The 26,482-nt window shown below is 42.6% G+C and overlaps 2 protein-coding genes across 5 annotated transcripts in view; one reads left to right on the forward strand and one right to left on the reverse strand.

Moving 5' to 3' along the window:
* LOC306821928 (receptor-type tyrosine-protein phosphatase gamma-like) overlaps nt 1-4,287 on the reverse strand; it is a 377,123-nt gene extending 372,836 nt beyond the window's left edge. Inside the window, exons 1-2 of the mRNA XM_079340572.1 lie at nt 4,099-4,287; nt 2,106-2,691 (exon numbers count right to left, since the gene is read on the reverse strand). Of these exons, the coding sequence (XP_079196698.1) occupies nt 2,106-2,199 (94 nt within the window). The 5' untranslated portion in view covers nt 2,200-2,691; nt 4,099-4,287. The remainder of the gene's footprint in view (nt 1-2,105; nt 2,692-4,098) is intronic.
* A 5,890-nt stretch (nt 4,288-10,177) lies between these two features.
* The window catches only part of fhit (fragile histidine triad diadenosine triphosphatase), a 252,603-nt gene continuing 236,298 nt past the window's right edge, over nt 10,178-26,482 (forward strand). For 2 of the 4 annotated variants that reach the window (XM_079340579.1, XM_079340582.1), the window contains exons 1-2: nt 10,178-10,251; nt 19,111-19,175. The gene's annotated coding sequence lies outside the window, so the exon portion shown is untranslated. Of the gene's footprint in view, nt 10,252-16,855; nt 16,876-19,110; nt 19,176-26,482 lie in introns of those variants that run through there. The other 2 variants (XM_079340580.1, XM_079340581.1) reach the window with 2 other exon arrangements.

Here is a 26,482-nt window from a genome sequence, read left to right on the forward strand (position 1 = left end):
CCCCCCTCCTATCAAACCATCCGAGCCGTGCCTCTCTCACAGCGTCTCCCTCCGTCACTTCTCGGCTCACTTGACTTCATTTCCCCTCTCTCGATTCGTGGTCAGATTCAATGTGAGCTCCAGAAGAAAAGAGAAAGAGCAGAAGACGAATGGACGCACATTTAAAATAAGAAAAAATCTCAAACTGGAGCCTCACAGTGGACTTCTCAGTCTGTACGGTGTATTAATACTGACATGGATGTGTTCGAGCAGTGGCTGTGTTGTGCGGTCAGCAGGGCAGCATTATCGTTTCTTCTCAGACTCTCTCTCTTTATATGTGTGTGTGTGTGTGTGTGTGTGTGTGTGTGTGTGTGTGTGTGTGTGTGTGTGTGTGTGTGTGTGTGTGTGAGAGTGCGTGTGTGTTTCATGACATCTCTGCAGGCTCAAAAGAAATATAAGAACTAATCTAGGCGAGGCTGAAAAAGTAGGCTAATGCTGTCTGACTAACCGGCTCTGTGATAACGTGTCATATCTATGGACAGCTACAGGGCTCCGACACAAGCTTGCTGAATCTTAACACTAGGCCGACTCTTCGGAGGGGGGGGGGGGGGGGGGGGGGGGGGTAGAATCCACATTTCCATCAGAGGGTCTAATGGAGTCATTAATGCGATACTCTGATTTCGATAAAGACTAGTGAGTGAGCGGGGCGGAGTTTGTTCAAACCAGGGATGGGGACGATATCTGACACTGCTGTCGCTCTCACAGGCTTTATATGTTCCCATTATTTATTTGGCTTTCAGTCTTTTGTCAAGCTGATTACATTTCTGAGCTTCTCTGGCAATCTACAAACCACGTCACAGATTTAACTCAGTTATTTTCACGAGTGCGTCTTCTGAAAGTTTCCCCCACAAACAGCTGAAGAATATTCTGCTGAGGAATTATTGAGACACAGAACTAATTGTCCAACTTCTATTAAAAGTCTTTCTGCGGGGCGAAAGCTCTCGTGCTGGACGGCGGGTCACAGAGTGTTTGGAAGGCTTTTTTTTTTTTAGAGTCTCTTCCAGCTGGAGGAATAAAGTGTATATAGACAGTTTGTCCAAGGTCAGGGCTGATTTGTTACATGTGTTTTCCGTCTCTTTGTAGTTTGAGCCTATAAAAGCAGCAGAGACGGTTGTTTCTCTTCAGGTGTTGTTTCTACTCAGGTGTTGTCTCCTGAAGGTTTTCCACTCTGAAGGCTTTGGACATGACTGGAAGTGAAGCAGCTGGATTCTGGATTCGACTAAATGTAGGAAAACAGTTGTTCACTTAGATTACATAACAGCTTTAGATTAGCCCAATTATAAGGGAAAAGGAGGAGGTAGGAGGGTTTTTTTCCACCACTTTAAATGAATCTAGAGTCCGTTTTTTTCTGGGTCTCTTCTGAGGGATCTGCATGTCAACCCAAACACACACGAGGTCTGCCTTCTCCCTCTGCACGGATTTGAGCCTCAACTGCAATTTGCGGCTTGTGTGTGTGTAAGTGTGTGAAGCGACTTCACAGCCCTGCTGTCTTGCTTCAGGCGGTGAGATAAGGGCTTTGGCTAACGCGCCGCCGGCTGACAAGAAATCACATCTTTCTCTCGCTTTTTTTTTTTTTAATGTACCCACAGCACCGAACCAGCCACCAACCTGCCGTGCCTACTGTTCCATTAATGGCATCATGGAGCATTGTAATGTTTCCCCGGTTTGATTGCATTTGAAGGGTTAAAAGGGAACAACGGGGGATTTTGGAATTAAAGAGAGACGGGGAGAACGGTGGCAGAATCCTGTGTTAAAGTTGTGCTCTGAATTTGTACGAGAGGGTTCAAAGAGGTCACTCAGAGTTGCATAAAAATTATTTCACTGCCTTATTGCCTCCCCGGCGGCTTCCAGTCGACGTGCCGGTGCCGGGAAAGCGCGTCAAGTCACAAGGCTTGAAATACAATCAGCCAGTGCCCCGTTACAGGATACTGAATGCCCCGACTGTATTCTACCAGCTTATTAAAGATTTTGCTCCCTCTTGTTAATGTCACACTGGTGGCTACATTCCTTCATAGACATGACCACCAAACAAACAGTGTTTGGACTTGTGTGGGTACGAAACTTACCGGGATGACAGTCGGCCCAGAGAAGCACGCAGGCTGGCAAAACGAGGGAGAAAATCCACCAGCAGCAACAGCACGATTGCAGTAACCTCCACATGGTAGTGTTGCGCACGTCGACATGCAAACAATAACCAACAACAACTGTTGAGTTTGTCCCTTTTGCGGGTAAATCAGCGATGCCTTCGCTGCGTAAAATCAGCGCCAGAGACGCAGCGCGGACGGAGACTGGGCACGGTGGAGGTGAAGGGCGGAGAGAAATGTTTAGAGGTCCAGTCAGAAAGAGTCTTTTCGTCCCAAAATCCCCCCTATATTCCTGGAGAAGAGCATAACACTGGGATACAGATGGTGATGGAGGAGCGTGTCTGTGCAGCGAGAGGGAGAGCCGGTTGGAGGGAGACTAGCAGCGATGGTCCACACAGCGCGTCGTCGCTCCTGCGGCTGCGGCGGTGGAAGCAGCGGTCTTCGGGCACACAGAGAGGGGACAGTCGGCGTTGGTGGAGGTGGTGGAGAGACTCTGGAAGCTTTCCATTCCTCCGTCCGTTCAGGAAGTAGCGTGGGAGCCCAAGTCTGGCAGAGACTTTAAAACAGTCTTGAAGAGAGAGAAAGAGAGATAGAGATGGAGAGAGAGGGATGAGGTGGGGAGTGCGATGAGAGGAGGGTGTGGGGGGGTCATTCCTCTGGATCCTAGCGCCGGCGAGAGAACGCACAGTGGCTCTGTTTAATAGCACGCACATGTCCCATAATAATAGGCAATAATAGATGTGCGCTCTGCAGGCGGTGCTGGAGCGTCTTGAATCTGATAATGACCCCAAAATAGATTCACATTAGAAAAATCAGCCATTTTTTTTTCTCTCCCAGAAACCCTGCCTGGAAGTCTGTGCTGCTATGATTTATTAGATCTATTGAATCAATCATGAGCATCATTTAAGGCAATACAAGGTGTAGTGGTCTCCACTTAAGATAGCCCAAGTCGATGATTCATTTCCAAGAGGAAAGCAAAGAGTTTTCAATCAGAATGCTAGATTTATGTCTTAAAGGTTAGCAAAAAACAAAAACATTTTGAGATCTAATTGAAATGTCGCCAATGCTATGTATTGAAGGGCTTAATTTCCAATTAAGAAAATAAAAATTAGAATCAATTATTGAAGCAAGGTGAGAACATGGCAAAAATGTGTACATCTCTCACAAACCCTGTTTTTTTATTCTTTGCACAACTATTAACCTCAAATTGTGGGTCACTGAAGCTGTGTGAATGTATTCTCAACACCTCATTAACTAAATATTGATGCATTGCCTTACCTTTTAAGTGTTTGAGACCCAAAATATATCATGTAGCTTCTCTCTGTAGTAGTGTATTTAAGCTATCAGACAGACTCTCCTGTTGTGTTTAAAACACGACAAGATAAAGTTTTGGGTTGAAACTTTAACACCAGTCAAAAGTTTCACATGGACCACTATTCCCAGCGTGTCTGGTAAAACCCGACACGCCCCGGACTCTCCAAGAACATACGCATGGATAGACGAATGAATGAATAGCATTGATTTACCCTCCTTGTTTCTCTAAAAAGATGTGCTATTCTGAGGTGTATTTGTCTACTTTAGAAACCAACAAAACAAGGTGACACAATTCAAAAGTTCAGTTAACTCCCATGTTAAAATGCCTTTAAAAAATGAATTAAGAAATAAAAGAAACAGGCTGGTTCAAAAATGGTTCAGGAGTTTAGCGTCAGCTCGATATGTCACGCTGCTTAGCTGTGATGTCTTACTGCATATCCCATGCCAGTGTCATGATGTGATGTGTCACATCAAATAAGAAGTGACCTATGTATGTACATATATGTCATATAGCTTTACCATAGTTAGCTCTGGGTACAACAGACACTGGGAAAATGCTCCCTGAGGGCAGCTGCAAGTGCTGCAAACACCCTCGATACAACGAGTATGAAGTAATGTCAAATCCAGACAAAGTGAAATTTCCTTAGATCAGACTGCTCACCTTCCAAACTCAGCACTGGCTAGTGTCCGGAAACAGGAAGCTGAAACAGCTAACGAAGGGCTCGGGCTCACCAAGCTACTCAAATCAGAGGCTATTGATCCCATATTTGTTTCAGAGAGCAGACACTGCATTGAAATAAATCACAGGGACCCACTGCCCTGCATATTTGAAACGTGTTCCTTCTTCCAGAACTGAGAGTTCAAAACTCATCAGGCTTCTGGATGACGAGGCGATGATTTGAATCAGGTGTGTGGGAACAGGGAAACTTCTAAAACACGCATGGCAGAAGACCAGGACTGAGACTTAAATGATCCTAATAAAACATGTATTTCATCAAAATGAATACACCTTCATCTTCAATCCTCTTTTTTCTTTGGGCCGAAAAAGAAACAGGACTATGGTATACGTGGACGTAAAGGCCTAAATTCAGCATGTTGTATGTTGCTTTGCCTTTATTATTGCTGGTTAATCGAGCGAGCTCAGACAGCTGATTCAAACATGGTCAGTGCTCACTTCCTCCTGGATGTCTCCTCAGCAGGGGGCAGTGTCACACGGGGGTGAGAGGTCAGAGCACCTGGTGAAGAGATGCAGGAGCAATGTCATGATCTGTTCCGGTCCGTACTCCCCCCCCCCACTTGTGTGTTGTCTGTCTGCTCCTCTTGTGTCTCCTCCCCAGGTCTAGATTTGCAGCAGGTGTGGTCTCCAGGTGAAGCTCATCATCAATCAGCGTCCACATATAAACCGACTCTCTCCACCCAGTGGGCGTGGATTATTGTCTACTCTATGTTCTTTGAATCGGGCTCTCGTGTGTTTTTGGATTCCTTGTTGTTTTGTGACTTGCCGTGTAGAATAACAATATTCTAAGTTTAAGTGTTTGTGGTTTAAACATTAGGATTTTTATTCATGTAGTCCGTTTTTGTATCACATTTTTGTATATATTTTAAGTACACAGAAAAAAACAGAACTTTCCCTTTAAGGAAGGATTTTAAGGACATAAACATAGAATCTGTTTGTGTGCGTTCAAACTTCATAAATAAAGTGTTCAAAGAATCAAAGAAGGTGTTTAAGAGTTCATGAAGTGCATCTTGAATCATCCTGTTTAAATAAAAAAAAACCTGTTGTCTGTTTTAGAGGTCAACAAAGAGATCTGGACTTTTCATAAACAGAACATGGAAATGACAACAATAAGGCAGAGGCATCACAAAGCGGCCCGAAGGATCCAGACAACCTTGCTACTAAACAAATACTTAGCCGCAGCAGGATCTGTCATCATTGTGCTGAAGTAAAAGACACTGAGCCTTCACTTGGGTGTTAATCTCTTTCCGTCTACTTACCAAGGTTGAGCATTTGCAGAAATGTACAAAAAAAAAAAAAATACTGAACATTATTGACCGCGGAGGAGATGATTCAGACCTGAGATAAGAAACCTGACTCCAGCTCTAATCAAGTAAATAAAGTTTACTCAGGGTTAACATCGATGGAAAACACTGAAATGTAGATAAATGTTAATATGCTGCTTCCGTCCTGGGAAGGCAAACCTGAAACTCTTACATTTTATTTCAATACTTTTATGACGTTCACTTTTTTTTGCCTTTACAAAGACTCTTAGATTTAATAGTACTTGTGAAGTGCAGCTGAAGTAAAGAATATTAGTCTTTGTCAGGAGCATGATGGAGGAGTTCTGCTGCTCATCAACGGAGACAGAGGAGCAGAGCATTACAACAGGGCCAAATCCCCAAGGCCCGGAAAGACCACTGGCAATGGCTGTTATCAGCTGCCAATCACAGAGTCCAGCCTGTCATTGAGCGAGCTCAAAGTGTGCGTGGGAGTCACTTGTAGCTGCAGGGTGAAGGATATAACGGAGATTTGTTGTGCCCTATAGTTTCCTGTGAGAGCCGGCTCACCATGGTCACAAGAGGCCCTTCTGCTTTTTTCCTCCGAATGACAGCGCAGCACTCTGTCCTAAACTGCAGCAGCAAATACGACAATAGTGAACGGACCTGAGCTCATAGGCTAAAGGCTCAAAGCATTTTTACTCCGCAGGTCACACCTTCCCATTCACACACTGATGGCAGAGGCTGCTGTGTAAAGTGTCCATTAGTGTTAAATAATCCCTTTCACACACCTTTGTTAAGTATCTTGCCCAAGGACACCACTGAGCCACAGCCGCCTCATATACTTCCTTCTTGTGTACTGCAAATGTAAAATGTCACAGAGTTTATTCTGGTGAAACTCTGATCTACCACTGATAATTGAGCTCCAGTGATATGTTGAAAGTTTCCTTTTAAGTCTTTAGACCTGACAGATAAAAGTCCTGGTACTGACATGAATTGGGTCATATGAGCAGTTGTCGATTACTCACAAACATCCATACTTTATGCCTCTTTTTTAATGTATTTATTTAATGCTCTTAAAACAAAAACAAAAAAAATCGATCAAATGAAAAATAAAACAGACAGTATGATAAAATATATCTTTTAAATGAAATATGCTGGAGAAGCCGATAAAACCCAGAGGGACTTGTTGAGTGGCTCTCTTGCCTCTTTCCCACCTACTGTATGCAACAATGGAGGACGTCCAGCCGAGGCCTGCACCTTCGAGGTCGTCCACGGAGCGGTGCTACACACTGATATGAGTCGCACAAAAAACACAAACAGCCTTGAAATTACTCAAAATCCATTGGGTGTTTAAAGGTGGGTTGGTTTGTGTTTGTCCATTATTACTGATGTGGCGCAGGAAGTGACGGTTCTTTTGACCAGTAAACGGACTGCAGTGTGTCCGGGTCCAGTCTCCAGGGTCAGATTGGTAGACTGTATGCCACTCACCCCAGCAGATAGGAGGAGAGAAAGTTGGAGGGTATGGATTTGTTATTTTGGTAAAATTCCCAATTTTGGAAATGGACAGTGAAAATGTCAATAAATGGGTAAATACTGAGTGGCTTGGTGGAAACGTGGCTAAATGTGTATGTAATGTACATCCAGACATATACATACATTCTCTGGTGTGTAGCCAAATAATAAGTAGGATCACGTATGTTGCGTGGGTTTTAATAGTGTGGTGTTCTTTGTGGGTAGATACCGTAGACATGTTGTATTTCTGACGACGGATGAATTGAAAGAATGAACAGCATTTTGTGAAACTGTTTTCTAATGCAGGGGTTGAATACAGTGGAGGCTGTCTGCTTATCAGCTCCGTGATTGCAAAGCAGCTTAGGGAGCGTTTATATTACCTGCACCAAACCAACATAATATTCTCATCCTGGAAACATGACAAATGATTCAGTCCTTATGTAACAACAGAAACGCTTGATAAAGAATATCAGTGAAGCTTTTTCTTTTTCACTTCACTTCTGTGAAAATCCAATTTTGGCATGTGCTGTAGAGCTTTCTGAACAGGACTTGGGGGTGCGGGGTAAATTTAGAAATGGATAATCTGATGTCTTTTTTTATTTTGTTTGTTTGTTTGCTGCAACAAAGAAGGTGCAGCACTTTTGATGCCATATCAAAGCTGCATTTAGAGAAAAACACGAAGACAGTCAGATTATGATTTGCAAAGAATATTTTTTCTTTTAATGAAGGTGTGTTAAATGTAGGCTGAGTGTGATCCAGCAGGGATCACTCTCTTATGATGAACAGGGATTGTAGGATAGATCAGTCGGAGGTGGTGTTGTCTTAGACCTCGTCTACATGTTGGGAAGCCTTTTCTCTTCTGTTTCAAAAAAGAATCCCGTACACACACGCTAACTTCTATGAAACATCTTCGTCCGCACGGAAACGCGAAACGCACTGTTACAGGTGTGGTGAGCATGCGAAGTCAACAACAGATGTCCTTGACAGGCTGAAATGTTCTCACAATTCCTCTGCGATGACCGTTTCATTTTACAAAGTTGTCCATTCAGACGTCTCTGCTCCTCAACACAGCGGGAGAGTAACTGTGGAGGTATGTGTAAGCATGTAAAAAGTCCAGTTAGCAACATTAACGTCGTCTGCCACGAATAGTGAGACATTACAAGCTCAGAACTTAGTTTACACATAAACACCTGAAAGACAGGGTGGGTAATTTTCAAAAACTAGCATGATTTTAAAGGTAGCATCCTCTCTGTTCTCCGTCTTCACCCACCCCCTCCCGTCTGTGCTCCCTTATAAAGCCACGCCCCCTCACTTACATGCACGAGCGCCATTGGTCCAGAAGTGGATTTCAGCTCATGCTTTCAGTGCGGGCTCTGTTTGTGTAGAGAGGCTTGATTGGTTTATAAAACGTGTGCCGAATGTTTGTTTCTTTTTCAGAGCACATGAGTTATTCATTTCTGTCAGGACCTAAAGACAATTCAAACCAAAATCTTTAAAAGTCTATCTGGAGAAAATTACCTTCCCTGCCTTTAAACAGTGTCTGAAAACCTTCACCCTGGATGAGTTTACTCAAAAGGTGTGATTTCAGTGACCTAACACTTTGAATTGCCCCCCGGGGACACATGAATCTGTTCAGTGTGAACTCGGCCTTACATTAACAGCTGTGTGTGTATATGTTAACTTTGTCACAAACAACCTGTAGCACATTTGCATTGTCCTTTACAGGATTATTAAAGGAAATGAGGGATTATGTGACTCCCTGGAATTGAATGTTTGCCTATCAAGAGGCCTTTGTAATAACATTTGTGAAAAACAAACACGTTCTCATAACATGTGCTACTCACTTATAACTGAGCAACTGAGCTACTGTCACAATATCCATCTTTTGCAACATGGACCACTTTTACCATCAGTATGTGACCTTTCCACCTTAAAATAGCAGTTTTCATAATAATTGCCTTTGCAGCATATGCGTGAAAATGTTTGGGAATGTGTTAAATGGTGCTACCATTGTGTGAAAATCTGAAGATTTCGGAGCTTTGTTGATCCACATAAAGACCTATACTTTAAATTAAACTCTGCCTGCACAATGTTGGACATTATTTTTTTTTTAAAACTGATCCTCATCTTGACCAAGTGACAGAGAAACATCTCCATGGATACGCCTTACTGCTCGCAGGGTTTCAATGTGATGCTTTGTACTTGTGGAAAATAGAAAATATGGCTGTCTTTAAGCTTCAGAGGTGTTAAAATCTTTTGTTCGATCAGAATGATGATCCCCCTTCAGAGCGAGAGCTGTGAGACTGAGATTTAACAGGCAGGATCGTGATTCTTTCTACAAATAAGACATTTTAACAGTGTGTCAGTCTGTCGTAGTGCAGCTGCTGTCTGACTTCTCCTCGCTCACATCTGGTTGACAATTCATCAATACATATATCTGCTGCTATCAAGCTCTCATGCTGAGGCTGACAAAGGGTTTCTTTTTATATGACAGAAGTCCTGTATTCAGGGATGTCTGGCAGTAAAAGCCTCTTTTTCACTTTCATGGCAATTAATTTACAACTGAAATAAAAAGCTTCATAAACTTTGCAGCTGTTCATGTATCGTGCTGTCAAACACCAATTTGGGCTTGTCCAAAATCACCCTTGTCTGTTAAAGTCTTTTTTTTTTTATTGATAGGGGGTTAACGGGTCCCATGATGGCTGTGATGTGAAACTCTGCATGGTTAGACTTTTTCTTTCAACGCTGTATTTTTCTAATTTGCAAATACGAGGTGCACTGCAGAGCATCACACTGAAATGTTTGAATATTTCATCTTTGGAATGAGAACATTTTTAACTTCTAAGATATTAAATAAAACATGTCGCTTGTCATGTAAGACTTTATCCATTTATACTGAGGAAGCTGTAGATGAAACTAGTATGTTAAGAAATTATAACTGCAGGTAAAATTTCTAACATACTGGTAAATAATCTATGCCATTAATGCTTGTAATGTAAGCAATTACATTTCTGCTGACCAAATCTCTGTCATAAAAATCTATCACTATTGGACTCCCTTTTATAGAATGGGTAAATAAAATATCAATTACAAAGAATAATGAGTTTTAAATAATGTTTTAATTATTGCTAAAGCTGTCAAAAAAAATCCCATCCGCTTTAAAAGCATCACAAAGCATCTTCCCCTCACTCTGTGGTATTTGTAGTTTTCTGAAAGCCTCACCGCCGTATTGCCCCATCACCGCGCGGATTTAATAAACTACACTTCCCACAATGCAAACTGAGGATTCCGCCGAGCGTAGAAGGTGAGTGTGTGCAGCGTTTGTTTCTCGTGTGGCCGTGCTGTCAGAAGTACTGTGAGGTTTCACAGACATTCAGCGGTGTGAAAAGACGTGACCGCTTTGTTATCAATGTTACCGCAGCTGTGACGTGTTCAGGGCCAAGAAGCACGCGCCTGTAGGTTTCTGTGTATCACGCGATAATGTACAGAAAGCGAAGACATCCGGAAGCATGTCAGTCCCTTTAATTGAGCCCACCGGGATGGCTGTGTGCGGCGTTACCCGGGCCGTGGTAAAGCTGTTTTACACTCAAACACTTCCCGTTTCCAAACGAAACGTTTCTCTCATGTCCGTGCAGAAGTTCACCTGTCAGCCTCTTGAAATAAAGCCTCTGCTCGAGCATACCGGTTCATATGTGACACATTTCTCACGCACGTGCTGTGGCGCGTGCATAACGCGCTGTAACGGTCAATCCGCTGAGATAAATGATATACCACCTTTAGAAAAACACTGGCTCAATAATGCATGAGAAAGGTTTGTTTCATTCCGCATGCACCAGTCAAACCTGCCTCCCCATGGAAGCTTCTTCTCAACACTGACCCCTATCAGTCAACAAAGTGAGGAAACTATGAACGCCGAATCCTCCGACCATGCATGAATATTTGAAATAAGCATGAATTTATCATGAAGAGGTATTTATATGTGGCAGGGAGCTAAACAAAACCCCGCTTGCACTGTTTTCTGAGGGGGTTTGGCGTTGAACTTCATGCAGATGCTTACAGCCTCACGTGCATCTGGCAGCACGTGGCAGCCTCTAATTCAGTGTTTTACAATGCTAAAATTAAATTTATTGTAAACGACAAGATCTATCATTTTAGATTGATCGCTCTCCATAACACTGTGTGTTCCTTCTCTATGACAGTCATTTAATAGTGTAACATAAACTTTAGCTGCAGGGACATCACTGTGTTGAAAGCTGCTTTTGTGGGGAAAGATAGGGTGACCATATTTTGATTTCCAAAAAAGAGGACACTGGACGGCCATGAGACAAATTCAGACAGGCTTCTCAGAGGTCTATGATCATGAGTTATTATGCCTCAATGGTGCAAATGTAACTTCTGTAATGAAATCAAATGAAATATGTAACTACCTGTAACAAAATAATAGCTCTCTTTTCAAATAATGTGAAAAAATATGAACTCTTTGTGTTTGAAAATCCAGCTTTTAATATATCCCTTTTCAAGGTAACAAGATAAATAATAAATTAGAAGAAATGCTCACAAAAATACTAACTTAAACAAAAATGATGTACTTTTAATCATTTTTTTTTGTCTTATTCATCCTGCTTTTCTTCTTCATCCTTCTTGTCTGCACATCCATGTTTTCTGCAGAGCTGGTCTTTCCCAGCAGTTTCCAGTTGCTCAACAAATAAGCATAAAAGTCTTTGCAAGACATCTCTTTGCTGTTGCTGTGTAGTTGCTGTAGTGTTTTACAGTGTTTTTGTAGTTCATCTGTGAAGCTGCACTTACGCTTCGGCATTTTGTGTGCCATCAATGCTGCTCCGCTGTCAGCTCTGTTGCCGCTGTCTGCTGTTCCCTGTGAATGTGCACGTCGCAGAGCCGCCCACAAAGCAGCCTCGAGAATTACGTCACGCAACGAAGTAGCTACCGTAGTATTTTGCGCCGGTCAATTTAAATACAAACTTGATGGTTCCATGAAAAACAGTGAACCCCGGACATTTTCATGATTTTATAAAAACCCCCCTGACAGGACGTAAGAAGAGGACATGTCCGGACAAAAGAGGACGTTTGGTCACCCTAGGAAAGAGGAAAAGTACACGTGTGGAGAATAACCCATCTGGTCAGTTTAGACCAAAGACATGAATTCTGTATGTAATCATTCTAAATGAGAGGCAGTGTTTCCTATACATAGAAAACACTCAGGTGGGGCGCTGATTCATGTAATCATGGCTGCCTGGGTATATTTCGGACATTTCTCTCTGTGCTCTGCTCTCCTGTAAATGCACCATTAAGGTGAGAAGTCTTATTTTTGAAACTGTAGTTTCTGCTGTTTGAATGATTTTTTTTCTGCATCCGTGGTGATCGTTGTGATACGTGTCATCATCGATGAGCACTGATCCCCTGGTGTGATGACTGAACATCACATCGCTCACGTTCTGCTGGTGAATGTTAGGAAAGAAGGAGAGAAAGTTGTGCATGTGGAATAGAGAACGGGAGGAAGAGGAGCAGAAGAAGTTGTTTGTTTACAGACTCCAGTTGATACAATTGCAATGAAAACATGATGCACAAACCTCTCCAACTCCACCGCCCAGCGTCCTCCTATGAGCAGGAGTATCTTGAACACTTCAATACAGAGAGTCAGGAGTGACACAGGCCGGACCCAAACCTGCCACTGCTACACCAACCATCCACTAGGCCACCATCGCCCTACACTTCAATATCATGTCACATGCCTGTCATTGTATGCTCTGCTAAAGCTCAGGTGTGTTTGAAATAGTTTCACACTGTCCCTTTGTTAACAGGAAGAGAGCGATGTGTTTGGAAATATCCTCTCGTTCTTTCTCTCCTGTGTTTCCAGTCAGAGGAGAATAAAGTCAAAGAGGACGGAGCAGGTCTGAGGCTTCTGAACGGCCCAAGAGGGAAATTCTCCGTCTTCGTCAGAGCGGGCCTGCTCGAGCTCCACCTGTGCTTTTGAGTAGGTGTAAAAAGAGAAACCGAGGTCCTGGCTTAGTGTTGGAGTTGTTTCCTGAATGATGTGTAGAAAGCAGCAACAGCCTGCAGCATGTTCAAAGTCCTCTCCTGGTTGAGCCTGCTGGGGCTGCCATGTTTAAACTCAGTTAACCCTTAATAATACCCAGCATGCACTGGGACGCTTTGTGGGTGTGAGTACTTTGACGTATTTAACGTTTCCCACACTGGATGAATAGAAGGCCCGGCACATAAGAAAAGTCACGACGGTATCTGAGGTCACACGGTTTGTAGTCTTCATCCTGTAGTTTTATTACCTGTGCTGATTACAGGTTAGAACGTGAATGTTTCCAGAGTCACGCAAAAAAAAATAGGAAGCCGTTGTGGCTGAATACAGAGTGCAGTCACGATTGGTCCCGAAAACTTCTACTAACCAGGGACGCTCTGTCCGCCATGTTGGATATATTGTAAACGCTCCGACTTGTCATGGCTATCCTCTTGTCCATCTTTGGAAATCTCCGGCGTTGAGCAACACGTGAAAGAGGCGGCAGGCTGTCTTCAGAAAATATTTCCTGAAATGAAGTAGAACCTGTTTAGAAGATTACAGTCCTCCTGTGCATACGTGAAAAGGACTTTTGGCTTTAAATATTTCATAACTTTCGCTGCAGAAAAATCTGATACAATACAAAATAAAAAGGCTGATGTCAAGGTGAAAGTAGCTGCAGAGATAAAAACCTTTTGTAAAGAGGTTGGCATTGTGGATTGGAGCGGTGCAGAGTAACCTGACCTTTGATAGGCTGAGAACAGATTTTCAGACGTTTTCTTCATCACTTTGCACATTTGAGATTCACTGTGCGAGTCAGTGAGAGCTACCCAAAGTGTTTTTAATGGAACATGCATCACTGAATGTTTCACATTTCTCAGAGGTCATTTAATCCTGTGCGACTAGAATATTCAATGCTTGATTTACAGTGAGCTGTGCTTGTTTACCGTCACGGTGTGTTTAAGGACAGGAGTCATTCACGTCAGACAGAGGACCTTCTCTGGAGGGGATGACTCTGTGCTCCACTCTACACTGGATCATGCTTTTCAGCACTCCAGGTGTATGTCTGTGGACAGTTATGGCTATTGTCTTTATTACCACTCACTGTTACTGGAGCAGTAGAAACCCATGTAACATGCTTGGGAACCTTGGCTAACAGGCTTAGACATGCACATGGTTTAAAATCATAAAAAAAACAAAAACATGCAAAGCTAAGTGTCACATCCAAATATAGCTTTCATCAGCGTTCCCCATGAGCTGCAGCTCTCCTAAGTATTGAAAAAAAACTGTCTGGGACTTAAACTCACCTGACAATGTGACGACATGTGATCAGCCCCCTGCTGTGCAGGCATTCTGTTCAGAGTGCCAGTTTCTTTTTTTTTTTTCTTTCTCTGAATTGTTTCAAAAGCTATTTTTGAAAGTGTTAACAGCCTTTATTAAAAGTTGATCCAAGCAACATTTGCAGGTTTCTCTAAATGCAAATTGTGTTTGGACCTTTTTTTAAGCACCGTGGTCCAGATGGTCTCACAGAGCCTGAAGGTCTGTGCACTTAAAAAAAAAAAAAGGCGAGGTGGGTTTTTAAATGTCTTTCAAGCCAGTGCAGTTCAGTGTTTTCAGCCCTCGGCGTCCTGATGCAAACAGGCCTTTACAGCTCGCTGTTTTTAGCCCTTCACACAGTGTGCTCATTTCAAACAGCACACTAACAAAGACGACTTCCTGTCACTGCGCCTTCGTACATCCATAATGATTCTGTGACGGTGTTACGTTGGAGTCTATAAACTGCCGTTGTGTGAAGGTGTCACAGACGCAGGATGTGTACAGAAGCAGCGTCTCTCTCTCTGATGACCCCTGAACGCCTCTGTGACAGTCACACAGTGAACGTGAGACGTCACACCACTCTTCTGCAGCTGCACTCAGAGTTACTCACACAAGCACATAATAAACAAGAAGTGTCCCATGATAACGACTACATCACCATACAGGGATTATTGATGTGTAATCATATCTGACAACATCTGAATAATCTAAAGAGCCAGATTATTGTTTTCATCCACTGCAGCTTGGTGTCCGTTTCACCTCTCATCATGCTTGAGACTCCATCGTTCTTGTCATAGCGCCACCATGAGGAGTGAGGAAGTGACGACACGTTGAGTCAGACTGCCAGACTTTTTGTCTCACATGAGTAAGGATGACGACATGTTGCTGTATGGATATTTTTCACCCCTCGTTATCGCTGTGTCGTTGCTGATTTGAGCGGAGACCACTTGAGATTAGCATTGAGGTCCAAACAACGAGGCTTAGCACAATCGCACCGAGCAGCTAGCTGGATCGTGTCTCATTGAGTGTTTTCACTGTCCCAAACCTTGATGTCTCACTGAGAACAGATTCAACTTTAACGTGTGTACGTCCAGAGGCTGAGGTGCTGGGAAGAGTCATGTGGCTTTGGAGAGACCAGCTGTTATATAATGAATTTTCTGAATCATTTCATTAAAAAAAAAAAAGTATTTAATTAGCCCTTATTGGTGCTGCTAAGGAAGCTCGCAGGATTACTCCCTCCTAATGTCAGCCATCTGTCCATAAGGTAAAAATAGACGCACATTTTTTTGACGGATGTTCCTCATTTCATGAGCTTTACGTGCGCTCAACTCCCCCGACTTGTATAACTGGCGACCAAACTGACGAACGGTACTCTGATTCAAAGCTTTTGATAAGACAAATGTCACGTCCAGTTTTTTATTACTTAGAAACAGAAAATGTGAGGGATTACTCTGCCTTGCCGTCTTACCCAGCAGTTTCCTCTCCAGAGGGCGTCACAGTCGTCTGGGGGGTTCGAGGCTATAATCAGGCTTCTTCGGAGATGCAGGAAAACGTCTCTGCAAACTGAATAGGACGAGGCGATGCTCAGGGGACCTAACGCACATGTCTTCCAAATCATCTCACATGTTCTGTGGACTTGAGCATCAGGCAAGTTAATTGATTAATCCAAGTCCTGTTGGGATACAAATAAATAAAATCAGCGTATTTGAACCAGTGCTAATTTGCATTGAGGCATGTAAGCCTGCTGGAGCCAGCGGTGCATATTAGCATAAAGCATTAACCGTGTGCATCATTAGATCAGTGACACTGTATCCCTCGGATCCCCTGACCTGCTTTGCGTCATAACTCCACGCATAATGTAAGGCAGCCAGTATCAATTATGCTCCCTTTCTTCATGCCACAACAATACCTCGCACAATTGATTTGGTTTCCTTCTGCCTCATGTATAATTCAGAAGAGCAGCGTCTGATTTCTCAAAGCGCTGTTTTTTTTTTCCCCGGCCTGCCGACGTGCAGACGTGTTGTGTTAGTGCATTGCTGTGCGTCCTTCATGTCCCTGACACATATAAGTTATCCTGTTTGACTTCTGAAAGATGCATGCTGTACGCATGTGGGATGCAGATCCAGCACTTCAGCACCGTTTGTCGGTCGATCTATTTTTCTCCCGCTCCATTAGCGCTTTCGCCCTCGTTTTATACGTCCTGCTTCAGTTTATCAAATCCTTTCTGAAGTGGCAGTTTCAACATCTTTAAAGTTGTTGCATCTTTGCGTTTATTTCTGCTTTGGTCCCCTTCTGTCGGGTGTGCCAAAAGTACTGATCCGGTCCTAAAGGGTTCCTTTTATTTATTATGTCCCGTTCTTAAACTCAGAGCGGGCTCCACTCTATTGGGCTGTTGTGATGTCACACTATCTCTGTCTGGCTTCCACTCAGCTCATCATACAAGGCTAAGGTTGGCAGTGGAAACAGAAGCAAGATCAGAGTTTACTGTACCGTACCGAACTGAACCAAACCAGACTGCCTGGTGGAAACAGGTTTTTTTCCGTTGGTCTGGGCTCCATTATCACCTTTAAGCCCTGTTCATAGGTAAGATCTCTGACGCCCCTGTCAGGTTCACCTTCATTATGAATGACACAGGAGTGTAAACATCTGCACTGGTTTCAGAGGTAGTAAGAAGCAGTGCTGTGTGTGTGTGTGTGTGTGTGTGTGTGTGTGTGTGTGTGTGTGTGTGTGTGTGTGTGTGTGTGTGTGTGTGTGTGTGTGTGTGTGTGTGTGTGTGTGTGTGTGTGTGTGTGTGTGTGTGTGTGTGTGTGTGTGTGTGTGTGTGTGTGTGTGTGTGTGTGTGTGTGCGCGCAAGTCTGACTGTGTGTATGTGAAGCTCCTGCTGTGTGTTAACGTTAAAGTGCACGGTCAAATTCACAGACTGGGACCAAACATAATGCCGTCATGGAATCAATATGAACATACGAAGGTGTAATGAGGGCGGAGCTTTGATAGAGCTCTGAATAGGGCTTTACCTTACACCTTGAATTTATCTGGTTTAGTGAATAACAGTTTTGTTCAGTTCAGCAGGTTAGATTTCTTAAAGCTTGAGCTTCTATATTTGATAACCACCCATAAAGTGCTCGGGAGGTGACCCCCGATCTGCAGAGGGGATTCTGTCCCGTCATCGCTGCGCTGCTGTTTACACATTCGTCAGAATCTTTTTATGTCAGTGACTTAACACTTCTTTGGCCCGTCCTGAAGCACTGCATTGTAGCAGTGAGTTTTCTGATTAAAAAAGACATTCAAATTAGAAAACAAGTCCTTCAAACCCCAAAAACAGCTCAGCTGGAGGTCGGGGGTTGGCAAGGGAATCCACCTGCAGGTCACTTCTGTCAGCACTGTGTTCACCGGGAGGCCTGGTGCTCTGGGTGCACGAGCAGATGTGTTGTCACGTCTAACTTTGTTTCAGATAAATAGAAGTGCATTAATACAGCTGTTCTGTATCATCATCAGGCAGATGTTGTCGTTTAAAACCACGCAGATACAGCAGTTCGTTGATTCTACTTTGGTGAAAAAAAGACTTGTGTTAGCTTTGTGTTGCTCTGTCACCATGGACAACTAACCAATCAAGTGTTTGTTCAAAAAGTGACCTCTTTATGTGTTGGAAATGCCAAACTTCATTTACTTCAATAAGTTTTTACAAGGTCATATGGTGACGTGTCACGTTTCACTAGCAGGGACTGTGAGAGCAGCCGACGCCAGGCAACATCAGAAAACAAAACTCTCTTCTCTGCGTGACAAGATCATGACTCATGACTCAGAGTTGGCTGGTCGGCATCGTGATGTTGACCAAAGGTTTATTAAGTTTTATCTTTAGCCCATCATCCTGGTTTACACATTTTAAAAGTAATGACTCCTTAATAGAGCCGGGCGAAATGTCAATTGATGTAAATATCAAGATTCTTATCTTCTGAGATTTTAAATAGATTCCTAACTTTTATAAAAATCCTGGCTGGAGGAGATCCTGAAGTACTAATCCAAAAAATAGACTTTGAATCATGACTCCAGATTCGCTTTAAAAAGAGAAAATGGAAATTCTCACTCTGTTTTCGAAATCCAATCGACCCAAAGGACACCCCAAGATTCCCAGCCCTGCTCCTCCCCTGCCCTGACTTTTTTTTATGGATTTACATACATAAAGACTTTTGTTTTTACAACCAGTGGAGTGTCCCCCTGCTGGCCAAAGGAAGACTGCATGCTGAAGGCACAGCTCCTCTGCCTTCTATGTTCTGAGTCACTGCACTACTTAAAGATCATTTCTACAAACAGTGTTTTAATGTGATGGTGCACCATCTGGCATATGGCCAATGTGTATGTGAGGAATGAAAAAAAGAAGTCTCTGTAATGTAACATGGCAGTGTACATGTCATATTTAAATGGAGATAGAAATAGCCGAAGGAATTAGTCTAATTTTGAGACACTGGAGTGCTAAAACGTTTTTCTACTTATTTGGTGCTTTTGAATGTTATTCTCTTTGATGTATACCATGAAATGTAAATTGGCTCATATTTAAACTCCTGCCTCTTCTCCAGTCGTTGGTACTGTGAGGAAATTGAAGCAGCAGAAAGTTGGAAAGCGGCTTCTCAAAATGCAAACTGCTCCAGTGCAGAGAAGCTGCCAAATGATTTTTCACCGTGAGGTCGTAAGGTCAACGTCAAGGTGTGGACATTGGGACTCGGCCGGACCTCAAACGGAATATCAATGCTCCGCCTCTCCTCCGTGGTGGTTCTACATTTACATCAAAGATCACATCCGTTCTGCCTTCTCCTCCCACAGGCGAAGAGAGCAGAGCAGCCGCTGTGTCCTGGCCAGCTGCAGCACTGACACGTCACCTTTCAAAGGTACAGATTACGCAGCACGTTGGATTTCTTTAACCAAATAGTTTACACTTTCACATTACTGACACCATTGTTTTCAGACAATTCATAGAAAGGTTGACGATGATGGCGGCCATTGTTTCTGTCTATCAAGACAAATGGAAGTCCTCTGCAGGGACTGAACAGCAGGTTTAACTTTGCCTGATTATTTACACGTCCGTGCAGGAAAAAGCTGAGGCAGAAGACATCGTCCGTCGAGGTTGAATGTTTAACAGGGAATTTTCTTAATGGCACAAAATGGCGACAGGTTGTTGGTCAAAATCCCATCCTTGAGAACCTGACGGCTGAGTTCCAGTTCAGAGCGAATTAACCTTTGGTGACCTTTGGCTGGGCTGCTCAGGCCGAACTGGTTTATGGTTTATTGAGGATTTCCTGTTTCCTTCGCCAGCTGTTCCTTCACTACCGTTTCATGACTACGCGCCAACCCTGTCGCCTAGCAACCTCCAGAGCGCTGTCACAACAATCTAGCTGATCATTTTGAAGGCAGGCTTGGTCGTTTTGGAAAACTAGCATGATTTCACCTGGGCTCTCTTATAAAGCCACGCCCCTCACTTACATTCACGAGTGCCATTGGTCCAGAAGCGGATGTCAGCTCGTGCATGCGTGGAGTAGAGAGGCTTGATTGGTTTATAAAACGTGTACCGAGTGCAGACATTGGTTGAAGTTTTTACGCGTTTAGAAACAGGCTACAGGTGACAGATTTTCTTTGTTCCTTTTTCAGAGCGCATGAGTTATTAATTTCTGTCAGGACCTAAAGACAATTTCAACTACAATCTTAAAAGTGTATCCGGAGAAAATGACCTACCCTGCCTGTAAGGATCCTTTTTATATCGTTTGCTTTTCGACAGAATTGAACCAATTACTTACATGCAAAAATGTCATCTTTGGTCGCTTTAAAATCAACATCTAGTTTGTATTGACAGGTGATTCTTCTCAGGATGTGTTGGCCCGGAAAGGATTCTCTGGATGAATCCTTCGTGTCCTGGTGAAGTTGGCACATTGGTCAGATGTTTCAAGCTGGCAGAAATGTCAACTGTGACCCAAATATGAACTGATCAGAATCAAAGCAGCAGAGGTCAAAGGGTCAGTTCACTGTAACATTACATATGTCCCTTTATTGTGAACCCTGAAACCGTGGCAACGTCTCTGAGGACTCGTATTGCATCGACTTTGATTTTGTTTTGTTCAATATCCGAGAGAGTGATTTCATTTATTGGATCTCTTCTCTCTTCACACAGCCATCACTTTTCATTCAGCTGTTTTTGAGAAGTGTCTCGTAACAGTGAAATGCACCTTAACAGAAAAACAAGCCCTTTTTCAAAATAACCTCCAGAAGAATCTCAGGCCATCTGTCTGTACTCGCCCTTTCCTACATAAGACGCTCAGCAGGAGATGGAGCATGTGGAAGTTGACCTCTTCTATTGAATGTATTGAGTTTGGTTTAGATGAGCCCCTGGGTAGATACACCTATAAGTGCTTTAGACTCCTTACCTCAAGGATAAGGATGCATCACATACACAGGCAGACGGGGGGGAAAAAAGAATATATTAACAGCTTAGAAAAGCAGAACGAGTATCAGAGCTGAAAGGTGTCATCGACACTCCACCTGCTCGCTGTGAACACCTGAGACAACTGTCTGCTGCCTTCACACATCGCCTCAGTTAGATATCACACAGACCTCGTGTGGCCCATTCAGGAGGAGCCTTGTATGGATTGTACATCACGGAACCAGAACAGTGAGCAAAATGATAGCTTTATATTGCACATATTTTGACACCGAATGAATGTGATGTAAAGACTCCTCTAAATGACGGGAGCATGTCCTTCTTTTCTAAAACAGCTTTTATTCCCAAGGCCATCCTGTCCATGTAAACGTAATGCAAACAACTGAGAACAACTCAGACAGTGGGACTCGAGCTTCTCACTTATTGTCGACAGTCACGACTCTGAGAGACGTTTAAACAAGATAAACTTGATTTTTGCTGTATTTAAAAGTCAACTATCCCACATTCTTCCTTTAAGGCCAACGTAAAAAGTAATTTTTTTGCCTTAAGACTGTTATTTTAAATAACACCCAATAACTCTGTCTTCACTAAAAGATGTTAGAACTTCAACAGTTCTTAGAGGCATAAAACCAATCATTTTTGTCTTCATCAGTGGTTTGACAGATGGCCAAACAAACATTCAAAACAGTCTTTCTTTGAATTACTACTTAAAATAATATATGCTGTTTTAAATGCTCCTACTTATGTGAAAAGCACACAAGCAGCACAGTGCTTTACACAGGAGTATTCAGTCTCAGTGCTAAATTCATGCGAATCAACTGTGGGGCAAACAAACCCTTGTGAAGAGCTGTGAGCAAGCAAATGGCTCATTCATCAGTATTTGCAAGCTCGCAGTGCTTCAGAATGAAGTTCCACCAATCCACTGAGAGACTAATTCCAACCCCATTCATTCCACCAGAAGTCGCTAATTTGCTGCTCCCAGCTTTGCAGCTACGAGTGTTGTTAAGGAGAAAAAATGCCAAATCAGATGTCATTCAGATTTCAATAACAACTAATAGCAATAGCCGGTAACAATCAATTATGTTCTTAAAAGTTAAGTCTCTTGTCCTGGTGCGAAACACGCCCTCATCTTGAGAATATTCCGGCAAAAGTTTTTCAGTCCTTCATGTGTTGTGTGCAGCTGGCTTGCCTTCTCTTGGTCCTGACGTGCATTTTGGGGCTCTTGATTAAGGAGTGATGTTGTGTTCTTCACATGCAGCTTCGACCACTGCCCTGCTTGGTCTTCTATATCTTTACCTGTCCTCTCCAGCTTCACCATTTGTACGGATCTCTAGCAGCTCTGTTGGTACGTGTAGGGTTGTCATGATAGGCTGAAGGCTGAAAGGATGTTGCATATTGGTTTCAGTACCATGCTAACACAAATATTAGTCCTATGAACTCAGCATTGGGTCTTTTGTTTTGGATGACCAACAATCAGACAGTATGGAGGTAAACTTCTTCCTTTACACTGTAAACAATAGGACATTGGGGGGCGTGGTCAGACACAGCTCATTTACATATTTAAAGCTACAGACACAGAAACAGCCTGTTCTGAGCAGGGCTGTTTATAGGCATGATCAAATACAGGATCAGAGTGGATTTACTGTAAAACACACTTCACACACATGTTGAAGAGGAGCTCTGAGAATTAATATTTGAATTTAATATGTCACCTTGTGATTGAAAATCATGACCAGCTTACCGCCCCATTATGCCAGCTTTACTCCAGTCATCATTGCTCTTTCAGTCCGTCATTGTACCTTTTGTAGAGAAAGGCAAGGCAAACTAAAGCTGTGACATTCCAGCCTTGATAACACTATGTGCAGGGGCCTGCACTGCCTGTTAAGTTGTGATATGTCAAGTAGCATATGAAAGAGACTTCCCTCATACAAATAAAAAAGAAAGATGATTAAGGAAGAGGTGATAGGTGAAGGCTCTTGTTTTCTAATGTGTACATGATGCACTTTTCCTGTTAAATATTCATTTTAAAATGAAGGTATAGTTGGAAACTGCCCATGTAAATTTATTGTGAGATTCCAGTCATTCATATATATGAGAGCTATTGTGGCCATCTTATTGTTAGAAATAATGCAAATATATTACCTTTAGGGTCAATGATGTGCAATGAAAAAGGTGTTGTACCTTTTTGAATATGCAGTAACATGCTTTTTTTTTTTTGATGCCCTTCAGACGAGTCCATCCTGTTAGTGCTGCTGCTGTCGCTGCAGCAGTTCACGTCTCTTTGTTGGAGCTTAGTGTATGTCAATGTCAGCGCCTGCTGAATGGCGAAGAGAGGAAAAAAAAAAAAAAGACACCACAGCTGCCTCTCTGCAGATCCCAGCCAAGCACCATCATTTATTCACACTCAAGATAGTTGCCATTGATCCGTCTGAAAACCAAGGCCGTTGCTCTCTGACACTTGAACTTGATATCATGGGGTCAGACTTGATTGGTTCACTGCAGCCTGACTCGCTTACTGTGGATCTACATCTCTGTTTTTAATCTGCATGTAGAACGTCACACGTCTTCGAGGAGAGACCGTCTGTCTGAAAATGTGCGCTGTTATGCACATACTTAAAACGATATGGTGTTTCCCACCTCTCTATAAAGGCCAGCTTTTCATTCCACCCTTGCCAGTAGCCGCTAGGAAAAGCTATTACTTTTGATTGACAACATGGCATATGAGGTGGTTCTTTTTGTAGCATAACCCAGCCCTGAGGTTGGGGCGGTGTCCGTCTGACTTCACTGCACAGCACTACACTTTACATGGTTTCAAGTGTTTCAGTCTCTTTTGAACTTTTAGCCAATGTGTTACATTAGCATTACGTGACCAATACCTTTTATCAATAGGACATTTTCCATACATACAGTCTTAAGTTATGGAAATAATCAACCTGTAAGTCCCATTTGCTTATAACGTAGAACACTTAAAAAAAATCAACTTTGTTTGGCTTGGATTGTGATGTTTGGTAACGTGTGTTAAGTTCGTTAAAGGCTACAGTGTTTGGAGGTGTGTTTCTGGACATTCATCTACCGGTCATATTTAAGATCAGTTTTGTGAAGTTTGTGTTATAGCTCAACTTGAAGTTTGGAACATCTTTGTTTTGTTCTGACTCACCGTTGGAAAAGCAAAAAACTGCAGATACATTTTTGGACTTTACTCAAAGATCTAAACTGGATTTGACTGTTTGTCTTTTTAAAGATTATCTTTGGGGGGTTTCATGCCCTTTAATACAGTGAGAGATCAGTGTAGGAAAATAAGATATGGAGAGAGAGAGTGGGGAATGGCATGCAGGAAAGAAGCCACCAGGGGGAGTTGAACCCAGATTACTGGCCTAGAGGACCACAGCCTCTGTACATGGGGCGTATGCATTAACCACGAGGCCCCTTGGTCTTATTTTTACACAGGTTTCTTTATCATTGAAATTGCAGCTGTTTTTTAAATATCTACTCGTGGTGGGCGGTAAACCAGTACCAATACCTGCTGCCACGACTTGGACTTTTAAAATGCTGTCATTACCGGTTTAAAGACGTTATTTCATTTTATCTTTTGTAGTGAACACACAGCACAACACTGCTCAGCCTACCTGTCACTGTGTTGTGAGGGAAATAGTGCTGTGTGACAGACATTGACTCTGGTCTTCTTTTCTTCTGCATGTTTCAGCGTCTCACACGCTCACTGACCAAAGAGCCCCGCCTCCTCTCGTGTCAGTGAAAGTGAATATTGGCACAGAGTTTGAGTCAATATTTAAATGCTTATAATATTGAAGGGATACTGCAAAGGCTTGTGTTGGTTGCACACGCCTCATCAGACATTTGGAATTGGTTAAAAACTTTTCCATTTGTGTTAAATGGAGTTATTTAAAAAAATAATGTAACCAATCTAGCAATGGAAAAAAGAGTCTGTTTTAATATGTGAAACTGTTGTTATAAATATATACTTTATTAACTTTCTGAGTATCTTGTCGACAATTTCAGCCTCGTTACAGTAAGCATGTTAACGGCATAATTCCCGTATGTTGGATGATAGTTGTTGTTGTTGTCTCCAGCAGTTTAGACCTTATTTTCAGATTTTTAGTTCACAGATTATTCCGTCTCTTTTTTTTGTGAATTTTAAATGAAAGAACGAAATAAACAAGACTTGTGCTCACATAAGGACAAACAGTAGCGAACTCACTTTTTTGCCTCCCACCCAGCGGTTTAAAGCTCGTGGGCATGTTCTGTGTCAGCTCATAAATTTACATAAACATATCTGAGTTGGAGCCGAGCTTAGCTGCCAACAGCTGTGCTTCTTCTTTCCAAATCAAAACAAGCTAATTGGTAGCTTTTAGCAGATAGCAGCTCTGTACTTAGACGCAGCTGTGCTTTGAAGCGAATGTTAAAACATTGTTACTTTAGCAGGTTAGCATGCTAACACTTGGCTCATTAGGCGCTTTTGCATGCCCTCCTAGTTTAATGCAAAACGTGAAACAACGATAGAAAACATCCGGCTCGGCTACAACCTGATGCTGTTTTAAACCCAGTTCTCCTCAAATGAACATGTTTCCATTTAACACGATGGCTGTATTTATTTATATATATATATATATATATATATATATATATATGAATATAAAAGTCACCTGAACAAAGCATGTGAGTAAGCGGAGAGCACAGATGAAGTCTCCTCGGACCAGCAGAGGGAGTGAGCTGTGAGAGGACCCGCAGTGTAAAGGAAACTTACAGGAGAGGGGATGATGGCGTGTGCAGAAGTGACGGCCATATTACAGTGACTGTATCAATGTAAAGGCTGCTGCTTGTTTTGTCAGCTTCTCTCCAGCTCTCTGAAAGAAGGTCCGACTGAAGTAGTTCATTAAGGTACAATAAGAATTTTTATCCTCATTTAATTTTGCACTGAGTGACTTTCTTCTGCTTTGCTGCTGCAACACTGTAAATGTCTCGGTTGGCTCGATGAATAAAGGATTATCTTCAATGTTTCACAGCAGATTAAACAAGACACTGATTTCTTGTGTTGTGATATTCTGCTTTTAAAAGGCTTTGAGCGAGCAGAGATATTTAAGACCCGCCTCGTTACAACTTTGTTCACCGTTGGAAATATTTGAGGTCATAAATATAACGTGGGTTGAGTCCATTTGTAATTCATTTCGATATGTCATTGTAAACTAATGTATGTGATTTATTGTTAGATCTGCTATCATTGAGGAGGCGGGGCTTATAAGCTGCACTGCGACCGCTCAGCAGGGGGAGATCTACATATTGTGGCTTCACTCGCAGGCAGCTGTTTTTCTGTCTATTTTCATACACGCATACACATTTTTTAGCCACCGAAATATGTGGCAATGTTTAAAACATGAATACACAAATGTTGTCTTTGCAGGCTTGTACGAGTTCTTACATTTAAATGACTTAGGACACAGAGTGACAGCAGGAGAAGCAGAAATGCAAAGGTTGAACTGCGTCTTTATGATTATTAAGGAGGAAGAATGTAGGCCATTGATGAATAAATAGGTTACCATATTTGATGGCACAAGCCTAACTCATCGAGCAAATTAAGGACAAACCTGTCCCTCTTGGTCTCCCTTCATTTCTAAAGACAGATCAGATCCTGACTGACATGAAAAAAACACTTCCCTTTTTATTTCTCAGGGCGACTTTCTCTTGTTTTACCGTGATTCGGCATTCTCTTTCAGCTTGTGGATCGAGCTGAGCTGAACTAAAGCAGCAGAT

The sequence above is a fragment of the Symphodus melops genome (assembly GCF_947650265.1).
Source record: "Symphodus melops genome assembly, chromosome: 4".
Taxonomy (NCBI): Eukaryota; Metazoa; Chordata; class Actinopteri; order Labriformes; family Labridae; genus Symphodus; species Symphodus melops.